This window comes from Mytilus californianus, unplaced genomic scaffold (genome assembly GCF_021869535.1).
Source record: "Mytilus californianus isolate M0D057914Y unplaced genomic scaffold, xbMytCali1.0.p SCAF_3, whole genome shotgun sequence".
NCBI classification, from domain to species: domain Eukaryota; kingdom Metazoa; phylum Mollusca; class Bivalvia; order Mytilida; family Mytilidae; genus Mytilus; species Mytilus californianus.
Genome location: NW_026262679.1, coordinates 39,478,208 through 39,502,848, shown reverse-complemented (window position 1 = coordinate 39,502,848; position 24,641 = coordinate 39,478,208). Strand labels below are relative to the sequence as shown.

At 32.6% G+C, this 24,641-nt stretch overlaps 3 protein-coding genes across 3 annotated transcripts in view; 2 read left to right on the top strand and 1 right to left on the bottom strand.

The window, feature by feature from the left end:
• Positions 1–8,365, top strand: part of LOC127734551 (UPF0235 protein C15orf40 homolog) — a 53,587-nt gene extending 45,222 nt beyond the window's left edge. Inside the window, exon 5 of the transcript XR_007997653.1 lies at positions 8,220–8,365. The gene's annotated coding sequence lies outside the window, so the exon portion shown is untranslated. The remainder of the gene's footprint in view (positions 1–8,219) is intronic.
• The window catches only part of LOC127734539 (uncharacterized), a 40,418-nt gene continuing 22,481 nt past the window's right edge, over positions 6,705–24,641 (bottom strand). Inside the window, exons 11-22 of the mRNA XM_052244465.1 lie at positions 21,605–21,741; positions 19,526–19,618; positions 17,593–17,679; positions 14,854–14,961; positions 12,957–13,143; positions 12,077–12,220; positions 11,351–11,436; positions 11,097–11,167; positions 9,384–9,541; positions 9,057–9,183; positions 8,653–8,726; positions 6,705–8,376 (exon numbers count right to left, since the gene is read on the bottom strand). Coding sequence (XP_052100425.1) covers positions 8,372–8,376; positions 8,653–8,726; positions 9,057–9,183; positions 9,384–9,541; positions 11,097–11,167; positions 11,351–11,436; positions 12,077–12,220; positions 12,957–13,143; positions 14,854–14,961; positions 17,593–17,679; positions 19,526–19,618; positions 21,605–21,741 — 1,277 coding nt within the window. The 3' untranslated portion in view covers positions 6,705–8,371. The remainder of the gene's footprint in view (positions 8,377–8,652; positions 8,727–9,056; positions 9,184–9,383; positions 9,542–11,096; positions 11,168–11,350; positions 11,437–12,076; positions 12,221–12,956; positions 13,144–14,853; positions 14,962–17,592; positions 17,680–19,525; positions 19,619–21,604; positions 21,742–24,641) is intronic.
• On the top strand, positions 7,076–8,043 carry LOC127734553 (UPF0235 protein C15orf40 homolog). Its single transcript, XM_052244487.1, has 3 exons — positions 7,076–7,220; positions 7,705–7,725; positions 7,913–8,043. Exons 1-3 carry the CDS (start codon positions 7,076–7,078, stop codon positions 8,041–8,043), a joined length of 297 nt encoding a protein of 98 aa, XP_052100447.1.

Below are 24,641 nucleotides of genomic sequence, written 5' to 3'. Positions count from 1 at the left end.
GTATGACGAAGGCCCCTCTTTCCTTCCTCGTTCACAGAAATTGACCTTGACTCGGTGGTTGTCTTACAAGAGAAAGACAGTTATTGTTTATCCAATCCGGACCACCTGAATACCCCCGACCCCCCTTTCCGTTTTTTTTTCCTGCAAGGTTCGTGTTTTTAGTTTATTGCGTATTGCTGTCCCTTTTTGTTGTTTTTTATTTCATGTTTCCGAAATGTATTTTGTCGCTCGATTTTTCTTTGCAAACAACGCTTGTCTTTTTTTCTTTTCTTTCAAAACAAAGCATTGTAAGTGTACATATCCTTGTTTTTGTGCTTAATGTATATTTATTGTATTCAATCAATTTTACTTTTGGGATTTTAAGTGTTTGATACTGTTCATAAATACATAAGAAAGAAACAAATGTAATTCGTATTTTGACGTTATATATATAGTAAAAATACCTTTATTAATAACTCCTCCTTTTCACTCAATCCAATGCAGGATTGGGTTTTATGTTCAAATTTATATAATACAATTACAAACCTGTCTAAAAGCTTATTTAACAAACATATGATTAAATCTAGCACCTACGTTTATTTAATTTCAAGAGACTACATCGGTTTTTTAGAAAAAACCGATCACTTTGAACAAAGTGAGAATCGGCGGTAATGTGTTCCTTTTTGCGGCATGATCTATCAACCGAGTATTGTCAACCAAATTGGCCATAAAGGAGACAACCCAAAATTTGAGAAAAATGGCTGTGAAACAAGTATTGACGCTGGATGTAAAAATCAATTTAAAAGTGTTTTTTTTTAAGAAACAGTCTTGATGAGTGACGAAATTATTGTATTGGGAAGTGATCTTAATAAAAAAGGTTTTTAGTGTTATTATCATTTGTTCTTTCGTTGTTAATATTTTTCAAAATGAAGAAACAAATTGTGTGAATTGATGGATTTTTTAAGTTCTTGAACTATCATTTACCTGTAAGAATCACTTATGCTACCTCCAGCTGTCCGATATTTTTAAGACAGAGGAGTGTTATTCTTAAAAATATTGGACAATTAAAGGTAACATCATGTTTTTTTTTTACAGGTAAATGATAGTCCAATCACTGAAATAAAGAACGGATACAACAATAAACGCTGGCCGAAGACCTGTTCAATATCTTACAGAATGCACTGTTAGAGGCTTATATCTTACTTAAAACATTGTAAAACTTGTCAAAGAAGGTGAAAAAGCAAACAAATACAAACTTTTGTTACTAATAATACTTTTTTCATCTAGTGTGTTAATTATTTTGAATAAACTTTATTCATTTTATCCTACATGTTGGCCTCTTTAAACAGGTGCTCAACTTAAACGATAGAAAAAATAAAGTACAGTTGAAGGTAAACTATATGTATAGCTACATTTAGACACAGTACATCTGTATCATGCTTTTTGCGTGCGCTGGGACTACATTATGTATTTTCCGTGAATACCTTCACATGCATCTGGTGTCTCAAAATGAACAAAGACGATGAAAGTATATTCTAAATGCAAAATTCTTTCCGACAAGAAGATGGTGGAATAGTGATTGTGTTGTTTTAAACTTTGGATTAAAATCAAATGTGTATTCAGATATAACCGATTTCAGTACAGACAACTAGGAGGATATAGCTATATCAGCTTATAATAGCAAGTTTTGTATATATTTTAAAATGTAGTCCTCTCCTATTACTTCCCTATTCCTTCAGGGGTTTTATTTCTTATTAGTTGAATGAGAGAAAAAAATGAAAAACACATGAAGCTTGAAGACCGGCTCACGTTCCAGAAAAAGGTTACACCATATCGAGTGCACCACAGTCGATTTTATTTCAAATACAACACTATAAAATATAATGAATGGGCACAAATGAAGAGATAACAAGCGTGTAAGCAATTTAAATTCATTTGTTGCTCATGGGAATTTTCCCCTCTTATATTATTTTAATGATTGTTAAGAGAATTATGATCCAAATATTATATCTTTTATTTGTAAAAATGAATTGATATAGTTATAATATCTAAATTCATCGCCATGAAATATCCGGAGATAAAAAAAATGTATTCATAATTTCTCCGTATGACGGAGGTCCCTTCTTTCCTTCCTTGTCCACCGAAATTGACCTTGACTCGGCGGTTGTCTTGTAAGTGACAGTTATTGTTTACCAAAACAGGACCTTTTGAATACCTCCCGTCTCCTTTTTCCCGGTTTTTCTGCAATGTTCGTGTCGCTCTTGTTTTTATTTATTTGCGTATTGCTGTCCAATGTGGTTTTTTCATGTACCTAAATATGTTTTTGTCTCTCGATTTCTCTTTGCAAATAATGCTTTCTTTTTCTCTTTCAAAACAAAGCATTGTTAGTGCACATCCTTATTTCTGTGCTTAATGTATAATCATTATATTCAATCAATTTCACTTTTGAGATCTAAACTAAAATGAAGTGTTTGAACCTGTTCATAAATACATTGGAAAGAAACACATTTAATTTGTATTTTGACGTTATATATATACATGTAGTAAAAATACCTGTATTAATAACTCCCCCCTTTTCAATCAATGCAAAGCAGGACAGGTTTTTATGTTCAAATTTAGATAACACAATTACAAACTATCTAAAAACTTATTTAACAAACATATGATTAAATCTAGCACCTCATTTGTCTCAATTCAAGAGACTTCATCGGTTTCAGTAAAAAAAAAGAAAAAAAGAAAAAAAAAGATCACTAAGAATAAAGTGCGAATCGGACACACGATTGATTTCTTAAACCTGCGGTAACATGTTCCACTTTTCTGTTTCTTATATTCATCGTCAAGCGAAATTTTGCAATATATTCCTCTACAGGCAAAAATATCAGACTTTTTTTAACAATGAACTTGCAAATCAACGCCGACACCTGAAAATTATAAAAAACTGTTGTAACCCCCTAGTTCATGAGGCAAATTCTCGATTTGCACTTTTGAACACAGGGTGAGGTTTTAAGGTTGTTAATCAAATTCTTTATTAGATATTTTGTCCAAGGAACAATCTGGGGCTTGCACATAAAGACTTAGTAAACATCTATTTCAGATATTAAACGATTTTCTCCTAATTATGATAATAAAATTATTTTACTTGTGGTCCTTGTATTGCAGCATGATCTATCAAGCGTTAGAAGCATTATTTGATTTTTTTCATTTTCATTGTAGCTGAAAAAAATGTTAGGAAGAATGAGAACAACACAGAGGACGATTTTTATAGCCAAAGACGGACGAAGATGTCAAAATCTTATGCAAAAAGAAATACCTTAAAACACCAAAAACAAAACTTACAACGTACATTGTAAACTAAATTGGTGCTACAGGGGAAAACTAAAAACATGAATGGCTGTGAAATAAGTATTGACCCTGTTAGTGTAAAAATCAATTTGAAAGTTTTTTTCAAGACTGTCTTAATGAGTGACGAAATTATTGTATTTGAAGGTGACCTTAATAAAAAAATATTTTTGTGTAATTGTCATTTGCCCTTTCGTTGTAAATTGTTTTCAAAATAAAGAAAAAAATTGTGTGAATTGATGGTTTTTTTCAGTCCTTGAATTATCATTTACTTGTAAGAACAATCATGCTACCTTCAGCTATCCAATATCTTTAAGAAGAAATTATTCTTTAAAATATTGGACAGTTAAAGGTAACATGATGGTTTCTTTCAGGTAAATGATAGTCCAATCACTAAACCAAAGAACGGGGACAACACAAGAATGACGTCACAACAATGTTTTAAATATAGGATACAACAGATACAGTTAAGTGTGCTGTGCTTCATATCTTGACTTACACCTAAATATTGACAATGAGGGTCAGTTTAGAACAAAAGTGTACGACAAAAGAGATGCTTTTAGTTTCACAATTGAGAATTTTTCATATCCATGTTGCACTATTTAACTCAATTAAAAAGAATTGAAGTAAACTTAACACAGTTATTACTTTAAATTTGCATAATTTTCATAAATATTCTTCGGAAAATGCCTGTACCAAGTCAGGAATATGCCAATTGTTTTTCACTTGTTCCGTTCATAGATAGCGTTTGATTTTGTAAGTCATAATGGATTTTCCCCTTTTCGAATTTGCCTTGGAGTTCAGTATTTTTGTTTTACTTTATTACTTTAAATTTGCAAGTAGTTTTATACTTTTCGAAGTTTTGCTTTTCGGTAATAAGTTTTACCGTTTTTTCTACTTGTACTGTTTTAAATTTTACATACCGTCAGAGATTGAACCAGATTAATGTGACCTATATTGATTAAAAAGGAAAGTGAAAGTACAAATGTATATGCAATCTTTACACAAATCAATCTTTCGAGTAACAACTGTATCACATTGTGCATGCCGATGTAAACAGACAAGTCAAAGAAAGGAAAAGCATTTGAAAAGGTAGAAAATCATTACAAGTCTAGTTAATTCATCATTAAAATCGCCTTCAGAATACTCTGCATTGGCATGTTGTACGCGGCATATATCGTATCATGTCATATAAAGAGCCCTCACTGCAAAAAATTATTTGAACTGTCGAAAGACATTTTACTACCACTTCTTAAGACACCTGCTTTGTTCAATCAATGAATTAAACCCAAAAATGATTTGTTTGCATACAACTCACAAAAAATAAGGTTCCGCAAATTACACGGTTTAGATTCTTATTTAACACACCCTTTAAATGCATTTTTTCTTATAATTTTGTACGTTTTGGGGATAAACATTAAATAATAAATGTAAAATTGTAAAAAAATGTAATAAACGCTATAAAATTGAACGTGTTCGTATATATCTGCCAAAGATCAGGAGTTTTGTGAGTGACTCAGGCCGGTAGCTGACTATTTGTGCTTTGCGATTAAGCATAAACATTTCAGGGCCCACGACATTCGTTTCTAGCATAACCTTAACCCGATATGCTCGAGACCAAAAGTTCAAAATGTTCAAGATTTTCGGTTCAGATCATGGAATTTGTATCAATTACTTGACCGTCTCAACTGAATCCAATGCATGGGAAATCTTTCTATGCTATTTGTCATAATATGGGATTTCGTTTTTTGTATTGTACAGTTTGATCTTATGTTGTTCTTTTGAACCAGTGCCAAAGGTTTAGGGGAGGGTTGGGCACCCGCTTACATGTTTAACCCCGCCGCATTCTGTATGTGTCAGGAGTGTGTAATTCAGTGGTTGTCGTTTGTAACTGTAAATCAAATTTTATTTTGTAAGTGTTGTTTTGTAGATAAATCAGGTCGTTGGTTTTCTCATTTGAAATGTTTTACATTTTGTTATGTCGGGCTTTTTATAGCTTGATATGCGAGTTTAGCTCATTGTTGAAGGTCGTACGTTGACCTATAGTTACTATCATCTACGTCATTTGATCTCTGGTGAATAGCAGTCTCTTTGGCAATCATTCCACATCTACTTATTTTATAATTCTACTATATCATTTAGGACGAATTTCATTTCATTTCTAAATGCCGTTTGATTTGCACAGACGTAACAAATACCAGGTTGAAGTTGTTTGGTTTGACACAAGCATGAATCGAAACCATCACGATACCTCGAGGCTAATAGCATTCTCAAGAAAAAGAGCTTTTCATATGGAATCTGCGTCGTGTTCGTCAATGAATGCCATATAGCTATATGTCTATTTTTATCTTTATTGGTTGTTTGGTTAAATATTGTCTCATATGCGCTTACCTCACATACCCTTTTTTTCATACATCGATTTTGTGAATACGCCGCCATGGGAAACAATCAAAAATAGAAAATAAACTATTTCATGTGCATCATTTTAACTATTTGAATAAATGGATGAATGGATAGATTGGTGTTTATTGCCCAGTGGCAAGTAAGATATTAGAACACGAATGTTATAAATTGATATGAATCCTGCTATGTACCGATACTAGCTAAAGCGGATTTTAAACGTGCTTATTCACAGGTAACTGTCCACAAGAAAACACGCCAACCTACCCAGACACATTATTTGACTTTGAGCAGACTAGTCTTTGTCTCTACTTCTTAATGCTTCGTGTTTGGCAGAGAAGCAGCAACTATCAATTTCCTGATTTTACCAGGCCGGGGTTTGAACACACGACCTTTCGCATTCGAGGCAAGCACGCTATCACGACACAACTGATGCGGTCTCCCATGGAACGAATTGACACAAAATGCTAGCGGCTTCTTGGTGTATTTGGGAAATATAACTATTAAATGTTGTGAATTGTGAATTGTGAATGAGGAATTTGATGTTTTCGTTATTCAATGATATAAAGATAACATTTGTCTTTTTTCCGTTTTGTAGATCGTCTACATATTCGTTTGCGGTGGGTTTTTTTTACAGTCAGAAAATTCATTATCTATAAGTGACTAGACATTGCTTTATTGTGCTTTAGAATCCCTTCTCATGATATCGCATTGCCGAACGAGTTTAAGTTTTACGTAATTATCTGGTGTTCTATTGCTCCACGTAGAATCGATAGAACAAGTATAACCAGTAACGTTCAATAGACCATCACGTATTCATACAGTAGGAATAAGCCGAGAAAGGATATATTATTTTCAAAGGCATGCTTACACTCGTTATACTTCCTATCGAGTTTCCTAATAAAACATGTGCTAAGCATAAAATTTTCACACGCAAAACAACGATATTCAAATAAAAATGTATAAATTAGCAACTACACGTAATAAACCGTTTCATTTAAACACATTTTATTTACTATTGGATTGTATCAAATAGTTTCTTTCATCACATTGTATCATAATTACATTGCCATCGCCTTATTCAAAACATAAATATGCTGCATGTATTTGTATAAAGGTGTACAGCAGCAACAATATGAAACAATTGATAATGTATGTATAAGTTAGAATACAAAAAGATGCTCTAAAGCAATCTAAAGCAATAAATATTTTACACTGTAATATTTCCCTTGTATCAGTTTCATGTCTCTTTTCTAATGGCACATAATATCAAATACTTATTTTTTCTTATTTAAAGTACATGACTTTTTGTAAATAGATTTTTGTTGGAATTCAGGCATTTGTTTGTACATTTCTAATGTTTTTTTTATATGTGCTTGACATTTCATTTCAGAAAGCAGATGTACAACCTACAGACGAAGGGCCTGTGATTATGAAGCCTGGCAAATCTGTATCAATCAAAATTTTAGCCAAACCTGGTGCTAAAGACAATTTTATCACAGGTAAACATAATTTATTTTTCTTTTCTTAATCAAATTTCACTAAACTTACCTGATTCAAATAAAATTGAGTATGGAAATGGGGAATGTGTCAAAGAGACAACAACCCGACCAAAGAGCAGAAAACAGCCGAAGGCCACCAATGGGTCTTCAATACAGCGAGAAAATCCCGCACCCCGAGGCTACAGCTGGCCCATAAACAAAAATATGTACTAGTTCAGTAATAATGGACGTCATACTAAACTCCGAAATATATAAAAGAAACTAAAATTAAAAATCATACAAGACTAACAAAGGCCAAAGGCTTCTGACTTGGGATAGGCGCAAAAATGAGGCGGGGATAAACATGTTTTAAAACCTATTTATACCAAGAAATTAATTCCGTATCATGCAAAATTAGTTACTGTGTTTCAGAAAACCAAGTTAAAGGACGCCGTTACTGATAGTTAAGAACTAACTTACATTAACATGACATGCTATTTTGAAGGTTATGAAGACGACGGTGTAGGCGTTCCGGGGGGATTCAGGCTGGAGCGTGGCGGGCGTGCGACACCCTAAAATTTGCAGGGCATGTGTTGTCATCAGTTTAATAAAGAATATTTCGTTAATTTTACCTCAAAGAAATTTTAACATTGCTCCACTCCGCGAAAATTTAAGTTTGCGCCCCCCTAACCTTAAATCCTGGATCCGACCCTGCGTTCAAATATCTGCCCCAGCAGTGGACGGAGAAGCCAAAACAGACCTTGTTAAATATATGGCCAAAGTATTGGGTATCAGAAAGTCGGATATATCACTAGACCTGGTCAACACTTTCATTTTACTATAGTATCTGTTTCTTTTTAAAAAAATTTTTAATGACTTAATAATTCTGATGAAAGAGGATAAGGTGGTTTGAACTATATGTATCAAACTGATATATCGTTGGTCAAAATTGTTTAAACACACTTTTTTTGGCTCTTCCTTAATTAATCCCACTGTGCTGATATTATTGAATTGAGTGAGGTGATCTTCATGTTAGTATATTTTGTTTGCCCAAAGAACAGACACATGGACGAGACAGATACGATAAACACTAAAGTTCCAAGATTAACTGCCTCTAGGTTGTCTTTATCCAAAAGACTAGTGTCAACACTGAAAATTTCCATCAGCTATCATTAATCTGAAATAAACATAGCATTCATTCAGATATTTTATGGTTTAGACATTGATTATTTGTAGATTTATTGTGACATTCTTTATGTGAAAAGTGTTAAATTGTCTGATCATACAAATGAACAATCATCTTCATTACTTTCAATTAGAATATAAAGATAATAATAAATAAAATTTATCATGGAAAAAAGTTATTTTCTTGCCTCATTAAAATGACAGACTAGGTGATATATAAACCATTAATCGTTTACCATTATGGTATAACTTGTAATTTCAAACTGACCTCTTCTTCTTACTGTTACTTTTGTCTTGTTTCTGGGGTTTTCCTGTTCCATTTCAGAAAAATGTACTTCAAACCTGTAATGAAAGTCATGTGAATATCCAAATAAGGAGAACAATCCAGAATATATTATTGCATCGTGTTTAAATTATTGCAAAATCTGTTTTATACTTACTCATTGGTGTACACTGTGTAAAGCTTCATAATGCTACTACTGAATTAACAAATTTTGTTATGAGCCCTTTGAAAGTTGGGCTGTAATATTGAATCATAGTTGTTTTTTTTATGCCCTTGATAGTTAAATAATCCTGGCTAAAGTATTACATCACAACGTACATGATGTATAAACATATTTTTCACTAAACCATGCTAGCAACAGCTTGAAATATAACGTTATATTTACTTACGTAGTACGATCCATTTCGATAATGGTTTTCCTTTGTTTTCTCTGGTAAGCCCTTTCTATTTTTACATTTATATCATCAGGATACTCCTTCCAATCAGAACCGTCTTTATACTCCCAAATAGCGCTTACTGTGTTAAAAGAGCATTGGTTCAAGTTTTTATTATTTATTATTGGTTAAGTATATGTAAAAATAAACCAAACAAAATAACACATTTTCTTTTTGAATCATCATCATACTGATTGAGCTAATATATTCTATTGATTACATATAAAATTGTTAATAAATTAAAGAATTTATAAAGTAAATTCTACCAAGAGAGAAGAGTACCTGTTGAATCTGAATAAATAGGAATGACGTAGTCACTAGCGTGTTTTGTAGATGTAGTAGTGGTTGCATCAGATACATATTCATCTTCCTCGTCAGACATTGATCGACGTCTGTACGTTCTGGTCTTGGTTTGTCGACTAGTTTTGGTCTTGTCATCTCTTTGTAACGATAAGATATTATTTGATGTAATTTGATATTATTTAGAAATAAATACAAATACATGTATAGCTGTGCTATAGAATTAGATACGTGTAAACTCTGCGAACTCAAAAATAACCTTCACATTATTAGGTTCGACCGTAAAATTTAGGCTCAGCTAGCTTCCATATTATTAATTTGCATATTCAATTGAGTTTTAATCGTCAAAGTTATCAGACCAACTTTACGCTTTTATTTGACGAACAATGTAAATCTCACTTATACGATAATGCAATGTTTCTGAGGTAATAAATTTAAGAGAAACCATGGATCCTAATTATGCATCGTCTTTGTCCTCAAACAGTCCAATAAGTATTTAAAGAAATAAACGAGTAAGAAAAAAAACACACTCTATTAAACCCTCCTAAAATAGAAGAAACAAAGCGAAACTAATAAAAAATTTATTTCACTTAGCTACCGATGTACAAATACCGTGAATGTGTATATGTATATGTATATAACAATAATATAAGTTTGGATTTAATATACTGATAACAAAATCAATACATATACCAATATAAACAGTATTTAAAGATCTAACAACAGTGTTGAAAAGTTAACCTTTAAGAATAAGTTTAATTAGAAGATCTATAAGTTTACATGAATATACAAAAATAAACGGTAATCAAGGTCATTAAACACACCTCAGTAGTATCAGCTCAACAATAAGCCAAAAACTGTAAACAAAAAAAAGTTCATACACCTCAAGCACGGGGAAAACTGTACTTTTCTTAATTTCGGATCGTATCTAAATTTCCGGACTGGGTAAACAACATCTCCGTCAAAATTACGATGTGCTATCCAGTTTGAAATAATTTTCTACAGATACAGCTAAACTTCCAAACCAAATCTATGGTAGAATTTAGTAAAGGGTTTGAGTACAAAAATGTAATTTGATGTAACGAAATCCCTGATTTAATAATTTCCCAGTAATACATATATAGATTAGGTTCACTGAAATCTAAAACGTCAGTTCAACCACGAGCTGTGATATATAAACACCGTAAGATGGTGTCAAAGGAACATCATCATCCAAAAAGGGAAAATTAACAATAGGGGAAGAAAAATCCTCCCTTTTCGTCATAAATTTTTGTGTAGAGTTGTCCGTGTAAAACTGAAATATCTAAATCTAGGAAAGGACAGTTATTACCGTTAATATTTGATTTATGTAGAGTAAGTTCCTATGGGTAAATTTCAGCAGTTTATTTAGAAAATTCATGATTATTCAACAAAAAAATATCATCAAGATAGCGACAATTGTTGTTGAATTTATCAGTTAAATACAATTTAGACGGGTCTTTCTGAGTTTGGATATAAACTGTGATTCGCAACAGTTTGATAATAAAGGGGCGCAATTGTTTCCCATAGGAATACATACAACCTGTCGATTTTTTTATATTCATTTAAGACTTCAAGTAATATTAATTATGCGTTTATAGATTTGAAACATTTGTCCAAGTTTGTGTATTTCACAGGTTTTTTCTTGACTGACATATGTGTAATATAAATACTTACTTCAACCGAATTTCGAATCGCCCTTTATGCCTCATTTTATACAGGCCTGTTCGTTTACAGTCCCATCTAACCTTAAATGATATAAAATAATGATGTTTTCAAATATTCATTATGCAAGGCAATTGAAACATGCATGTTGAAAGATGTGGTTTTGCTGCGAAGTAATGAATTCCAGGTTTGGTAACTTTTTATAACGTTTGATATATTTTTGTGAGTACAAGTAGAATGTTCATGGTTTTAAAGGTTATACTAACCACAACTTTTCCATCTCTTCTTACATCTAAAACAGTTCCTATACTACCTGGTCCACCATCAGTATCTCCAAACCTCCAATCTTGTCCTATTAAATATTGTCTCAAATAGAATATATTGTTTAAAACTTACAGTAACTGTTGTAAGATGACATGCTTAACGTGTATTAATTTTGTTTTTGTATGATTTACTTGCTACGTGTAACATATTAAAAGAACTATTTGCTCAAATTAATGAACCTATTTAGATTTTTCTATGTTTAAACATTAAGAACTATATCATGTTAATACCAGAACAATGACACAAATGTAATTTCCTGCCATTTTGGTACTTTTCTTTTAAAATTTGTCCAAACAGTAAGTTTTAAAGAAATGTACAGTTTTCCCCGTGCTTGAGGTGTGTGCTCTTTTTTTTTGTTTACAGTTTTGGCTTATTGTTGAGCTGATACTACTGAGGTGTGTTTAATGACCTTGATTACCGTTCATTTTTGTGTATTGTTTATAGAGCTTTTGTGCCACGAATAAATATACAATATGAAATAAAAAAGTTATAAAAATTTCGTTCGTCCGATGCGCTTTCTGGGCTTTCACCAGGAACGCAAAAAAAAAAAAAAACAAAAAAAAAAACCAAATAAATTAGAAATAAAGAAATAAAGCCATATCATTTTTGCCAATTTCCAATTATAAAGTTCTAAGATAAAGTTGATGTACACATATTTTCCAAATTACCTCTTACAACTCTACATCCAACAGCGATCATCTCATCAACAAGTATCCTAGGTTCATTCACTTTGATAATTTTATAAATGTGTCTTTGTTCATCATATGCGTATACATTTGTTTGGCCATGATCCCATTCTACCCATATAATACCTTTAATGAAAGATATGTATCCATTTTGGTAAGAAAAAAAATTATTTCAAATTTGCCAAGATTAACAAATTCTGAAAAAGGAAAATTCGAGAATCGATGTAAGACAACATAAACAAATGTGCCAACAAGGTACTCATCTTATAATATGAGATGATGTCATTCATCATTTATTAAAAACCTTATCCGGGATTTTGAATCGGTGATCTTGGTCTTGTCAAAAGATGCTTGATTGATTAATTGTTGGTGGTTAACGACACTTTCAGTACTATTGGCTATATCATAGCGAGCAGTTTTTATTGGCGGAGGAAGCCGGAGTGCCAGATAGAACAACCGACCTTCGGCAGGAAAACTGGTAATCCAAGTCAATTAAGATTGAAATCGAACTCACCTGATCCGTGCGGGGTTCAACTCACAACCACAGTGCTGCCAGGCTAGTGATACAGAAGATAAGCTACGTAGACCACTCGGCCTCCGAGACCCCCTGTCACAAGAGGCTTTTAAAATAATGCGTTATTTTAATGTGTCGAGGCATGAACGCATTTATTAAAAGTGAACAAAAAGTCTAAATATGAATAGAGAAGTGGTAGAGATACCTTAGTGTTTCGAAATTCAACATTTTGTAAACAGTAAATTTAGAGAAAATGATCATATCATCATTGAAATTTCATGTCAACATGAAGAATAGTATTGATCATTGATGAATGATATCGGAATTTAAAAACTTTTTCATACTTACAATTTTCGTCTTGCCCAACAACAGTTCCAGGAAGATTACGATCTTGATCACCAAACGACCAATCAGGTCCCCGACGTACCCTGTCACCTAGTTGTAAAGTAGTTGAGCTCAGTTCAACAAACTTCCCTTGACCATTTTCCATATTCAAAGGGTTCAGAAAATCCATAACCATATCTGAACAATCATCCTATAAAGAAATAATAAAGTGCACAAGGAAAATTTGTCAGTTTTATTTAATCTCATACAACTAATTGCTGAAGGTATGTTTTTGACTCTTCTGTCAGACCATCCGCGAATCATTACTTTTTTGTCGATGCTTGCTCAGTCATTGTTTTCAAATTTGCATGAGGGAATCATGAATGAATTTGATAATTGGATCAATCAAAAATGGAGGAACATTTGTTCAATGCACACTAAAATATATTTTGCTAAATCTTTAAAAAGTTTAAGGACATAAAAAATGGAAAATGTTGAATGTTTTTGTTTTATTTGTCATTTTATTTGACCATGGAGTTATCTGCCTGTCGTCGAGTTTGATATTCAACTATCCATCAATTGATATATGGACTCAATTTAAATGCCATTAATGTAGATGAAACCTTGCATTCCAGGGTTTAGGAAGTCATACGACTATCAATATTCTTTATTTGTGTGAGGAACTACCCCTGTTTGCTGTTTACTTCAATCAAAAGGGCGAATTCTACCACAAATATGATGCAATGTCCGACAAAGGACTTTAATAATAACACCTATAAATAAACAGATAACAACAAGGTATATGGTTTGTTGTAATAAACCCAATATGTACAATCTATTCCCCTCCACTCATTGAAAGGGCGTACTGACGAATCGATCCATAAAATGATATCCGTAACTACGTCAATCGGAAATCAAATAGTTGTCCACATTTTCTTCCTTTTGCCTGTAAAAGGGGGCTGATTTTTGGATTTCAAGTGCATAATAGTGTGTTATAAACAATCTCAATGTGTGTTACGTATATGTTAACTTTCATTTAAGTAATGCAGTCTTTCCGTTAGGTAGGGGCACTCATGTTATCCAGACAGTTTTGTTTAGTATTAGTACATATAAAGCGTCCATTGTTGACCTAATTTATTTTCCATGGAAACTTTCTGAACTATTTGTGTGTTTTTATTGGTTAGAATAATGAGTAACATGTATTATCATTATCAAGGGGATGTTTGAAATAGAAGCCAAGTAAACAATAAAGAATGAGACAAATCAAAGGATATGAGGCCGGTAAAAGGTCAAACAAAAAAGTCGTAAACAAACATTTAATATCGCAGTACTTACTTTTTTTTCAAGATCTAATTTATAAAATTTTGAATTAAAAAAATTGTCAGTTTTATGCCTTATATAAGTGGAAATATTCTATGTCATTGGCTTCTTGGTTGAGGCCTGAGCAGTAAATAACCCTGTTAACAAAACAATCACAAGTTTCTCTCATAATTGCAGCTGTAAAAGGGAACTGAAACGCTGGAACATCCACGATGTTGGTCATACTATTAAACATTTGATTTATGTCATCATTATCAATGCAAACAATAATTTTCAGGTAAAGTTTTATCCCATTAAAGTTTTTTTTTATATCAAAAAATATCTAGTAATATACGCATGAAAACTTAAAATTACAACCGGGAATGTTATCAGGCTATCGGCCAGGCTGAGTCATAAGTTTAATAAATTGTTGTGCATGCGACACATGAAGTATTGCACAGTGATAAAAGACTAGCTAGACAAACATGAATACTATATCAATACCTAATACTAAAAATAATAATTGAGTAATAAGAATATACAACAACTGACGAGATCCTTACTCTGGACAGCCACATGTGCATGTGGCAGGGTATGTCATTTGCTTATATGAATTGCTTACATGTGAATCGTCATGACTTGATGCCATTCTAATTTTTCTTTTGATGACTTCTCTGGTCTGTTCTTGTGGACAATACCTTATCTCTGAAGCAATACGTGAAGCCAATCCCTGTTTAAATAAAAAAATGTATTAATTACTGTCTTTGCCTTATATTTCCTTCGTTTATATTGTAGGCAAAATGTAACATGATGAAATATTACCAATACAGTAGCTTAAGCAAGGACATTAACTAACCCTTGATCATGTATGATTTGGCAGATATACCGAATTAACGATTTAACGGAGAATACATCCGGTTTTATTGTCAATTATCCATAGGAAAGATTCACATGGAAAGTGAATGATGTTTTAAAAAATTATTGGTGTTCATTGCAAAACATAGATACAATTTACTTTTTCTTAAGTAAAGTTAACATATTTTGTGACAGCATGTGAAACATGAAATCAACTATTTATGTTTAATACACCGAAAATTATATCACTAAAATGTTGAATGTTTTTTTATCGCCAACATGTCCGTTGAGTTTGTTGGATTAATATAGCAACAGACAGTCGGTAAATGCATTAATTGTGCATCATAACTGCCCGACTTGTTTTTGTACAGAACCTACTCAAAGACAACAAGGAAAAGCATCTTTAATTTAAATTTCAAATATATTCATGTTTTGTCACTAATTGACCCACATTTCAATTAGTTCTTACATCTCATATATCATAGACTTGAGATTAAGGATACTACCGAAAATAAAAAGTCTGCTTCATTAGTTGATATTTTCCCCGGTATTGACACAGATGTACGACTTCGAACTAGAATCTTTGAAAAACTTCCCTTTTTTCAGCAGTAACACATACCCTCTGTTCAATTAGTATGGAGTTTACATATCTCAGGCAATACGTTACGCTGTTGTATGTTCACACTTTACGGACCATTTTACCACTTTCATGTGCACAACATGACCTTTTGGGAAACTTTTAGCAGGTAAAATATAAAATAAAGGTTCTGGAGTTCAAATATTTATTATGTTTTAGCTAAAAAAACTAAATAAACTTAAGGCGAATTAAACGTAATTTTTTCGTTTTTTGAAAATTAAGAAATAGATAAGCTGCATTATAGAAAAATGATACATATGACATTAATACTTCTAGTGAAAAAAAAAATTAAAAAATTAGGATGGATATGTGAATATGTGGAATGTACGTAAAAAAGGATTTCGATAAAATGAATAATTTTCTTTGAAATAATGTCTATATACAAGTGTTTAATAATAAAACTAAGCCTTCAAGTATATTCAAGTATTATTCATCTTTTTTGTTTTATATGACATCATCATCATAGAAAGACTTTTGCATATACTTTTAATCGGTACTAACATAGATTTTGGTTTTGATAAATCAAAACATAAATCAATATTTATTTGCTTTATATGTATGAAAACGTATGGTCCTATATCCTGTCGATATTACGTACTTATATTTTTGCATTGCACAAGATCATGCTATGCTCAGAATGTTTATGGCGTCTTTACACTTAATCTGTTGGATGTGCAATGATTGATACTTTAGTCTTAAAAAAATGATTTATTTATTAGTTTTTATTGGCTTAAGACTAGCTTTCGGTAACTGCGAATACTATTAGATCGGTGCTTTGTGTCTTTTGTCTTTAACTTGTTTGTTATTTGTGCTTTTTGGCGATCTGGGTAGTCAAGCCTTTTCCCTACTGATTTTTAAAGTTGTCCCAATGTTGTGCTGATACACCACTGTTCAAGGCAAGTGGAGTGTTGAGGACCTACAAACTAGTCTGCTACATTCTATATGGTTGACGTATTTTTTTCGTTAAATTGTTTTACATAATTTTGTCATATCGGGCCTTTTATTTCTGACTATATGGTATGGGTTTTGCTCATTTGAAAAGCCGTACTGTAACTTATAGTTATTCAAATCCGCTTCATATGGACTCTACTAGATATAGTTGTTCGATTGGCAATCATACCACATCTCCTTATTTTATACTTATGGTTGACATATCAATGTATAATATCGATTTCAAGGTGCACTATGCCTTCTTGGAATAGTCTTTAGCTACGCTCGAGGTCAAACGTTTCGTAATCCAAATACTGGACCAACTATTTCTCAATGAAAAGTTAAATACATTTCTTCAAAATCATTACAGACGTTACAGATCTTGGTTACATGTTAAGGAAATTATTGGTCACTGCTGACTACAGACATTTTTTTGACTCATCAATGCCGATCAATTCTCCTCTTTTATGACGTTTATACGGAATGCGTCGTATCACCTTACTGTGATGTGTCATAAACAACACGACATGTGGACACGAAACTTTCCCTACCGCACCACTTGGAAGTTTTTGTAGTGGAATTTATGTTGTTTTTCTATGCATTTCTGTATTTAAGTTTGTTATATTTCATTTTTTAGTTTGTGTCTAATTTCTAACTGTTATCATCTTGTTTTTCCATTGTCCTGACAAACTAGTAGTTTCATTTCAAACCTTTTCATTCGGTCATGTTTATTGATTATATGTCATACACATATCGAAAGTTAGAGAATCAAAAGGCACCAACGAATCTGCAATTTTATGAAGCCATATTACAAACCATGTCTATAGCTGCCTTTATGATACTGTAGAATCAAATAAATTAAGGTTACGAATATGTTAATTGCTTGGTTTGAAATGAATCAAAAAGATTTATTTAACAGTTTTTCTAATTTTCACTTACGATGACTTGAGTCATTCTGATTAAACGATGCATTTCACTGGTTTGTATAACTTTACCATGTGTCTGTCTTACTGTTTCTTCCAAAATCTAAAACAGTGCATAAACATGATTATAGTGTAATTTTTTATCAATAAAGTATACACATAATCATTAAAGGACATTAGCTACGTAGTTAGCAAACAACCAAAAGATTAATTTTGTATGTTTCAAACATTTATAAAAGCAGAATTGTGAAATGACATTTCTATTAATAGTCGGTTTTGTTTCATTTATGTCAAAATAAGCTCAAAAACATCGATGATGCAAGTCAATAATTCAACTCATTTAAATTCGTATGCATGCGAACTTCATTTTAACTTAACTGGGATGGGCTACACAAGGGCTACACATGTTCAGTTATTGTTTCTTGGTACACCATAACGAACATTGAATATTGTTTCTTTATTACTTTTTGTAATTTGGATAGACGTGTGTGTATGTTATAAATAAAATATGAGATTGTGAGTCCAACCGGTGAACATGAATTTGAGAGCAAAAAGTAAAATCACAAGATTACTGAACTCCGAGGAAAATTCAAAACGGAAAGTCCCTAATCAAATGGCAAAATCAAAAACTCAAACACATCAAACGAATGGACAACAACTGTCATAGTCCTGACTTGGTACAGGCATTTTCTTATGTAGAAAATGGTAGATTAAACCTGGTTTTATAGCTAGCTAAACCTCTCACTTGCATGACAGTCGCATAAAATTCCATACAAATGCTCCTTTAAGATGGTAACACCAACATTTTCTTATTGGGTAATGTTTCGTATATTTACACTATGGAATGGATAGGGGTCTATACATAAGTTGATAACATTTTAATGAAATGAATATGACCAGATTTTTGGTTCCCCGAAATGCCATTCGAAAACAACAGTAGACGCACATATACATTGCGTGTGTTTTTAAGTACAATAGTGATTTATTTTCTCAATGTAAATCAATGGTTGAAAATGAATGAATATGTTGAGATTTTGGGTAAATTTCCATTGACGCATTTTATTTTTCAAAGACTGCGAGAATTTTTTTAATTCCTACAAAAAGTACTGAAGCGATTATCAAGTACAATGCATATACCTTTAAATCACACACTTTTGAAATGTTTCCATTGTAAACAATTTTGCCTAATCGACATTTAAAGAAAAGTCAAAGTTTAAACAAAGTTCAGATTATTTTCTGTAAACCATTCTACAGTCTCTCTTTGCAGTATTGTGTGTGAATAAATGAAAATTGTAAAGTTTCTAAGTACTCTCTTTATGCTGAAATAAATAGCTGTAAGCATTATTTTGTACTTGGGTAGTTATTCAAATCATATCTTAAAACAAAAAAGACCACAGGCATAAAATTCAGTGCACTGTAACAGCCTCTCTTTTCGCATCTATATTATACACCTATAATGTTCTATCTACTATTTTGTCAAGTTCTATATTTTCACAACTTTCAAGGTTTGATCTAAATGGGTCAAGAGTCTTTCCCCAATATCCTATAAAGCACATTTGTAAGATGCTTTTCAACCAAAATGTATGATCATTGTCTATTTATTGCAGCTTCTGAGCCATGGGCTTTTCTAAAAATGGCCAATGCCTTCATGCTTGGAAGAGTCAATCTTGTACATGGATGCATGGGATCATCCTTACCATCCAATGTAAACCATATTTATTATAGAAATACTTTTCACTGTTTCCATAACTTCCTGCCAAAAAAACACAAATGACTTCGCCCTTAGCCCAGGTCGTCCCCGTAATAAATTATCTAAAACATGGTTCCAGAAAAAGACAATCTTTTGAAATTGCCAAAAGCACTTTGGAAGCAAAAGTATTATGCTGTATATCAGGGTAAATCTATTATAAAATATATTCACTTTTTATGACTGTGTTACGTTTACTTACAGGATTAGTTTTGCCATCTCCTACAGGAACATAATATACTTTAGTATGAGTGCTAGTTATCATCTGTTGTATGCTACCAGTCTCTGGAAGACCCTAAAGTTTGATACTTAGTACATTAAAAAAATCATTACTGTTTAAAAAAAAGTTAAATCTATGTGGAAATAAGGTAACGAAGAATAATGAAATAACATTTCACATACTTTACGGTTATCACCACCAGTTGTCTCAACGTAAGATCGTCGAGAAGTTGATCTACTTTGACATAGATCCAACACAATCATTATCGTCTTTTGAGTATATTACCAGTTTTGCCACATTTCTAGTCTTTAACATTCGACTGTTAATAAAGCAAATGGACAATACTTTATCTATGTTCTTTCCTTCGAGATAGGTTTGAGGCCTTTATAATGGAGCAAAAGCTCTCACATCACTGCAATGCAAGACGTCGCCTTAGCGATGTTCTTTGCTATGTCGATTACGTAACATCAGTGGATGTTTTTTGCTATGTCGATAACACGACATCAGTGTACTCGATTACACAAATGTTGAATAAGATTTAAAAATAAGACTATTGCGGAAAAAAAACCCAACAAAAACGGCCAAATGTTTCATACTGTTGCATGAGGATATTGGGTTTAATTATGTGTACACTAATAGATCTTTGGATTGTTCAGAATATACTTTAGATTCACACCACTCTTAGAGTAGAACTTTCTTTTTCTAAATTCTTTAGACCGATTTTATTGAATACAAAAATCATCCAAGATACCAGGCTAATAATTTAGTATGTCAGACTCATCAGTGGCGCTCGAATCAAAATAGTTTGAAGTCCAAATCAAATTCGATAGATGTTAGTAATTGGAAATACATTTCCTGGAGCATCTTTGAAATTCTTTTATCCATCTGAGTAATGCAATATCCAGTTCCTTATTTAGAGGGCAATGTACATTCTTCAACAATAGACTGGTGTTTACTTTGTTACTAAATGTGTGATTTCTTCAATAACTCAACAGATAACCTATTAAATGAGGTTCGGTGTGTAATATTTGAAAAGACAGCATATACTTATCAACCAATCTCCTTTCAAAATATCAATGTTACCGCCTGCTAAAGTTATGTTTTTTTCCTGAGGTTATGCAGTTAAATGTCGACTCTTATTTTAGGCATTACATATCAAATTCATCTCCCAAATTGTGAAATATCCATTTCTATGAATCACTATTCCAGCAGCACTTGCATATGGAATATGTATCTCAAGTTGATACCATATTCCAAAGCGTTAATTTTTATCATGATTTTCCTGATAGAGGGTTGCTGCTTACAAGGAAGCTATTAAACCAAGGATTTCAAGTGGTGAAGTTGAAATCACCCCTTCGAGAAATGAACGAACGCCTTCACGATTTGGTTGATCGTTATTAAATATATATTTCACAGATAACATTGAATTTCGTTACAATTGTCGTAAGAATTCCTTCCTCTTTTCCTTGAATATGACATCACAGAATTAGACTTATCACATAAATAGAAATATCAACGACTTTGTACTTACAAGACAGAAACATGACCGGTGAAGCATGTGGAGCAGGATCTATTACCCTTTCCCGACCACCCGTGTGTTTCTGTTGGGTTTGTATTGTTCAGATTTTAGTTTTTATATTTTATTTTGTAAACTGTTTGTCATTTAGTCGTTTTTCGTTTGTTGTCATGGCGTTTTCAGTTTGTTTTTGACATATGAGTTTGACAATTCCTTTGGTATCTTTCGCTCTCATCTACATTTTTGATCTCTGTGCAAGTTCTTCTCTACTAAGGTTTTAAAAAGGACAATAATAGGGCTATTTCAAATGCATGTATAAATCGATTTGGTTTATAATGGAATTTTGATTTTCGGCTGGAATGGACAGGATCTGGTTTTCCCAGGTTTGACTGTATAAACCGATTTGTTTTATAATAGAGATTTGAAGTCGTATTGTTGATACACTACCCCATTCTGCCTCATATTACTTTTCCTGTAAGTACAATAAAGAAGGTGCTCCTCAAATGTAAAACATCGGATTAATAAAGTGGAAATGATATACTTACGCGAAAGTTTCCAAATTCAAAGGAACACCTGATACCAATTTCTGTATCGTACTCTGGTAAAACATGCCCTGAAGTTTCATCCGTGAAAATTATCATATGCCCCTGCAGTGAATTATCCCCAATTCGACCCACTGGACCTAATGTGAAGAAAAGAGCGAAAATACAATGTCCTTTAAAATGATAAGATATTTTATATAAATACTTTTGCGTTCAACATTTATTATATGTGAATGTCAGAGAATGTGGAATATAAGACAAAAGAACAGCAGACAAAATACAAAAGAAAAAATAATTACACTATGAAGCTGCTGTATAATATTTTTAACATATCAGTCAATGGGTTAATCAACATTTTCTTTTCGCTTTGATAGCATCTTTTGCATAAGGAAACCCCCGTAACCTATAAAAAACTATATATGAATATAACTCGTCTCAAATTTAGCCCAAAAATGTTAGATCTGTAAACAATTCACGTCATCAAATTTTTGTTCTTCCCTCAAATTCATACCCATGCTTCTGTGACATCTTGCAACACCGCCTGCACTGTGTCCAGCGCCCTAGACCACACGACCAACTAGGCTATTAGATATAGCTTTCGTTAGTCGAGTAATGCCTTTCCTCGTCGGCTTTATTTAGTGTTGTAACACAGTACATTCTGTGTTCTTTTTAAGGCTTACATCCTTCTAAACATTAGAGGCAAGACAAGTTTATCGATATTCTAATCAAGAAAATACGTAAAGTTAATACAAAACCAAGATAAAAAAACAACAACGACAACAACCAAAAAATGAAGGAATCGAAAGACCGAATAAAAGATTTTGCAATGGAACATCTGATATTCTGAAGCTTAAATGAAAATAACACTTGCTTTAGTAAAATACAATTATAGTCTATCGCCCAGTGAATTTTATATACATACGAAGGTTGTCCGTAAAGTACGTGGACAAGCTGAAGTCTGCGTAAAAATAGCATTTCAGGTAAATTCTTTTTGCATATTTGTCATCCTGAACCAGAATCCTGAATCCTAGTTCGGTTATATCAATATTTTTCCAATTTTAAATGCGAAATAATTACACTTACTTCATATAAATATAAGCAATAGGGACCCGGAGCACAGCGAAAATATTACATAACATGCAGGCTGGTGTTTTCATATTTTTGTTATTTTAAGTTTCAAAATCCGCCAAAAAATACATGAAACTTATATTGTGACGTCGACAATAGTCTTGACGTTACACCTGCTAAATTTGAATGGTCAAAATTTCGAAATGGCGGAGAAATCTTGATTTGAAGCATTGAATCCAGAATCGGCATCACTGAAAAAAAAGGAAATTTACGGAAAAGGTGGAGCAGCGGGCGGTTATAAAGTTTTGTGTAGACATAAAAAAAACGCCAACAGAAACACACTAATTCTTAAAACATTCTGAGAAACATAGCAAAGTTAGTCGTTCATTGGTATTCAAGTGGCACAAAAGGTTTGGGGACGGAAGAGACAATTTGGAAGACGATGAGCGGGAAGGTAGGCCATCTTTCAGGGAATCAGATGCGATAAAAGATGAAGTTCTGAACGTTATCAACAGTGACCGGCGACTAACAGTTCGCGAAGTTGCAGCCAAATGTGACATTTCTAAGAATACAGCGCACCACATTTTAGCAAATGATTTAAATATGAATCGAGTATGTGCTAGATAGGTACCGCGACTTCTTACAGCAGAATATTTAACAAAAAGAATGGAATTGACAAATCAATTTATCAAAAAGTTTCTCGTGGTGGCATACGATTTCTAGACAGAAAAATTACAACCAACGAAAGCTGGTTTCATTACTACGATCCGGAAACTAAACAACAGTCAAGTCAGTGGAAAACTGTAACTCACCGCCACCAAAGAAGGCAAAGATAACCAAATCAATGGGAAAGAATATGTTCATTCTCTTCATGGACCGAAAAGGAATGTTACTGACACATGCTGTACCCCGTGGCAAGACTGTTAATTCTGAATACTACTCCAAGGTATTTAACATAATATATGCTTTTAAAAATAATGAATTATCTTATATTAATAATTGAAATCTAAATAAAATGAAATAAACAGTTTAAGAAGGTGTTTATCAAAGAATGAAAAATAAATTATCAATCTTATTTTGATTTAGATGCAATACGATTAAAAGTCCGTTTATTTTGTACTTTCAGGTACTGAGGCGAGATTTGGTTCAAGCTTTGAGAATAATAATAGATTTTTCGGTATTCCCGCATATCAAATCTTTTCTCCGTGGACAAAGGTTCGACGATTTACCTGAACTAAGACAGGAAGTAATGAACATAATCTTAAAAATGAAAACAGAACAGTTTCAGAAAATATTTGATGACTGGTTAAAAAGATGTAAAAAATGTGTTGCTTTGAAAGGAAACTACGTTGAGAAAAGTTAAAATGTTGTCGTCGTCGAACGTCGGAACGTCGGAAATATTTGTTTGGGTGCTCCAGGTGAGAGTTTCTTATGATTTCAAATTGATGAAAATACGATTATTTAAGCAGGTACTGAAATAAAATTTTATACACTTAATCAGTAAATCATGAAATTAGTTATATACTTGTTCTATGTATTTCGGACGGGTAAATAATATTTTATTGAGATTGTCCTCAAACTTTACGGACAACCCTCATATTATATAAACAATCATAAAGTTCATCGTCGGGCGGGGTTATTCTATGATGAGTTTATTATTAAGTTCGGTATAGGAACTTTATAGATATAAGAAGATGTGGTATGAGTGCCAATGAGACAACTATCAATCCAAGTCACAATTTGAAAAAGTCAACCATTATAGGTCAAAGTACGGTCTTCAACACAGAGCCTTGGCTCACACCGAACAGCAAGCTATAAAGGACCCCAAAAATGACTAGTGTAAAACCATTCAAACTGGAAAACCAACGGTCTAATCGATATAAAAAACGAGAAACGAGAAACACTTATGAACCACATCAACAAACGACAACTACTGAACATCAGTTTCCTGACTTAGGACAGGTGCAAACAA

Coding starts and splice junctions, on each gene's coding strand:
- LOC127734553 (XM_052244487.1), top strand. CDS start 7,076: ATGTTTTTTTTATATGTGCTTGACATTTCATTTCAGAAAGCAGATGTA. Junction 7,221..7,704: donor TAAAGACAATTTTATCACAG/GTAAACATAATT, acceptor GCTATTTTGAAG/GTTATGAAGACGACGGTGTA. Junction 7,726..7,912: donor TTATGAAGACGACGGTGTAG/GCGTTCCGGGGG, acceptor GGATCCGACCCT/GCGTTCAAATATCTGCCCCA.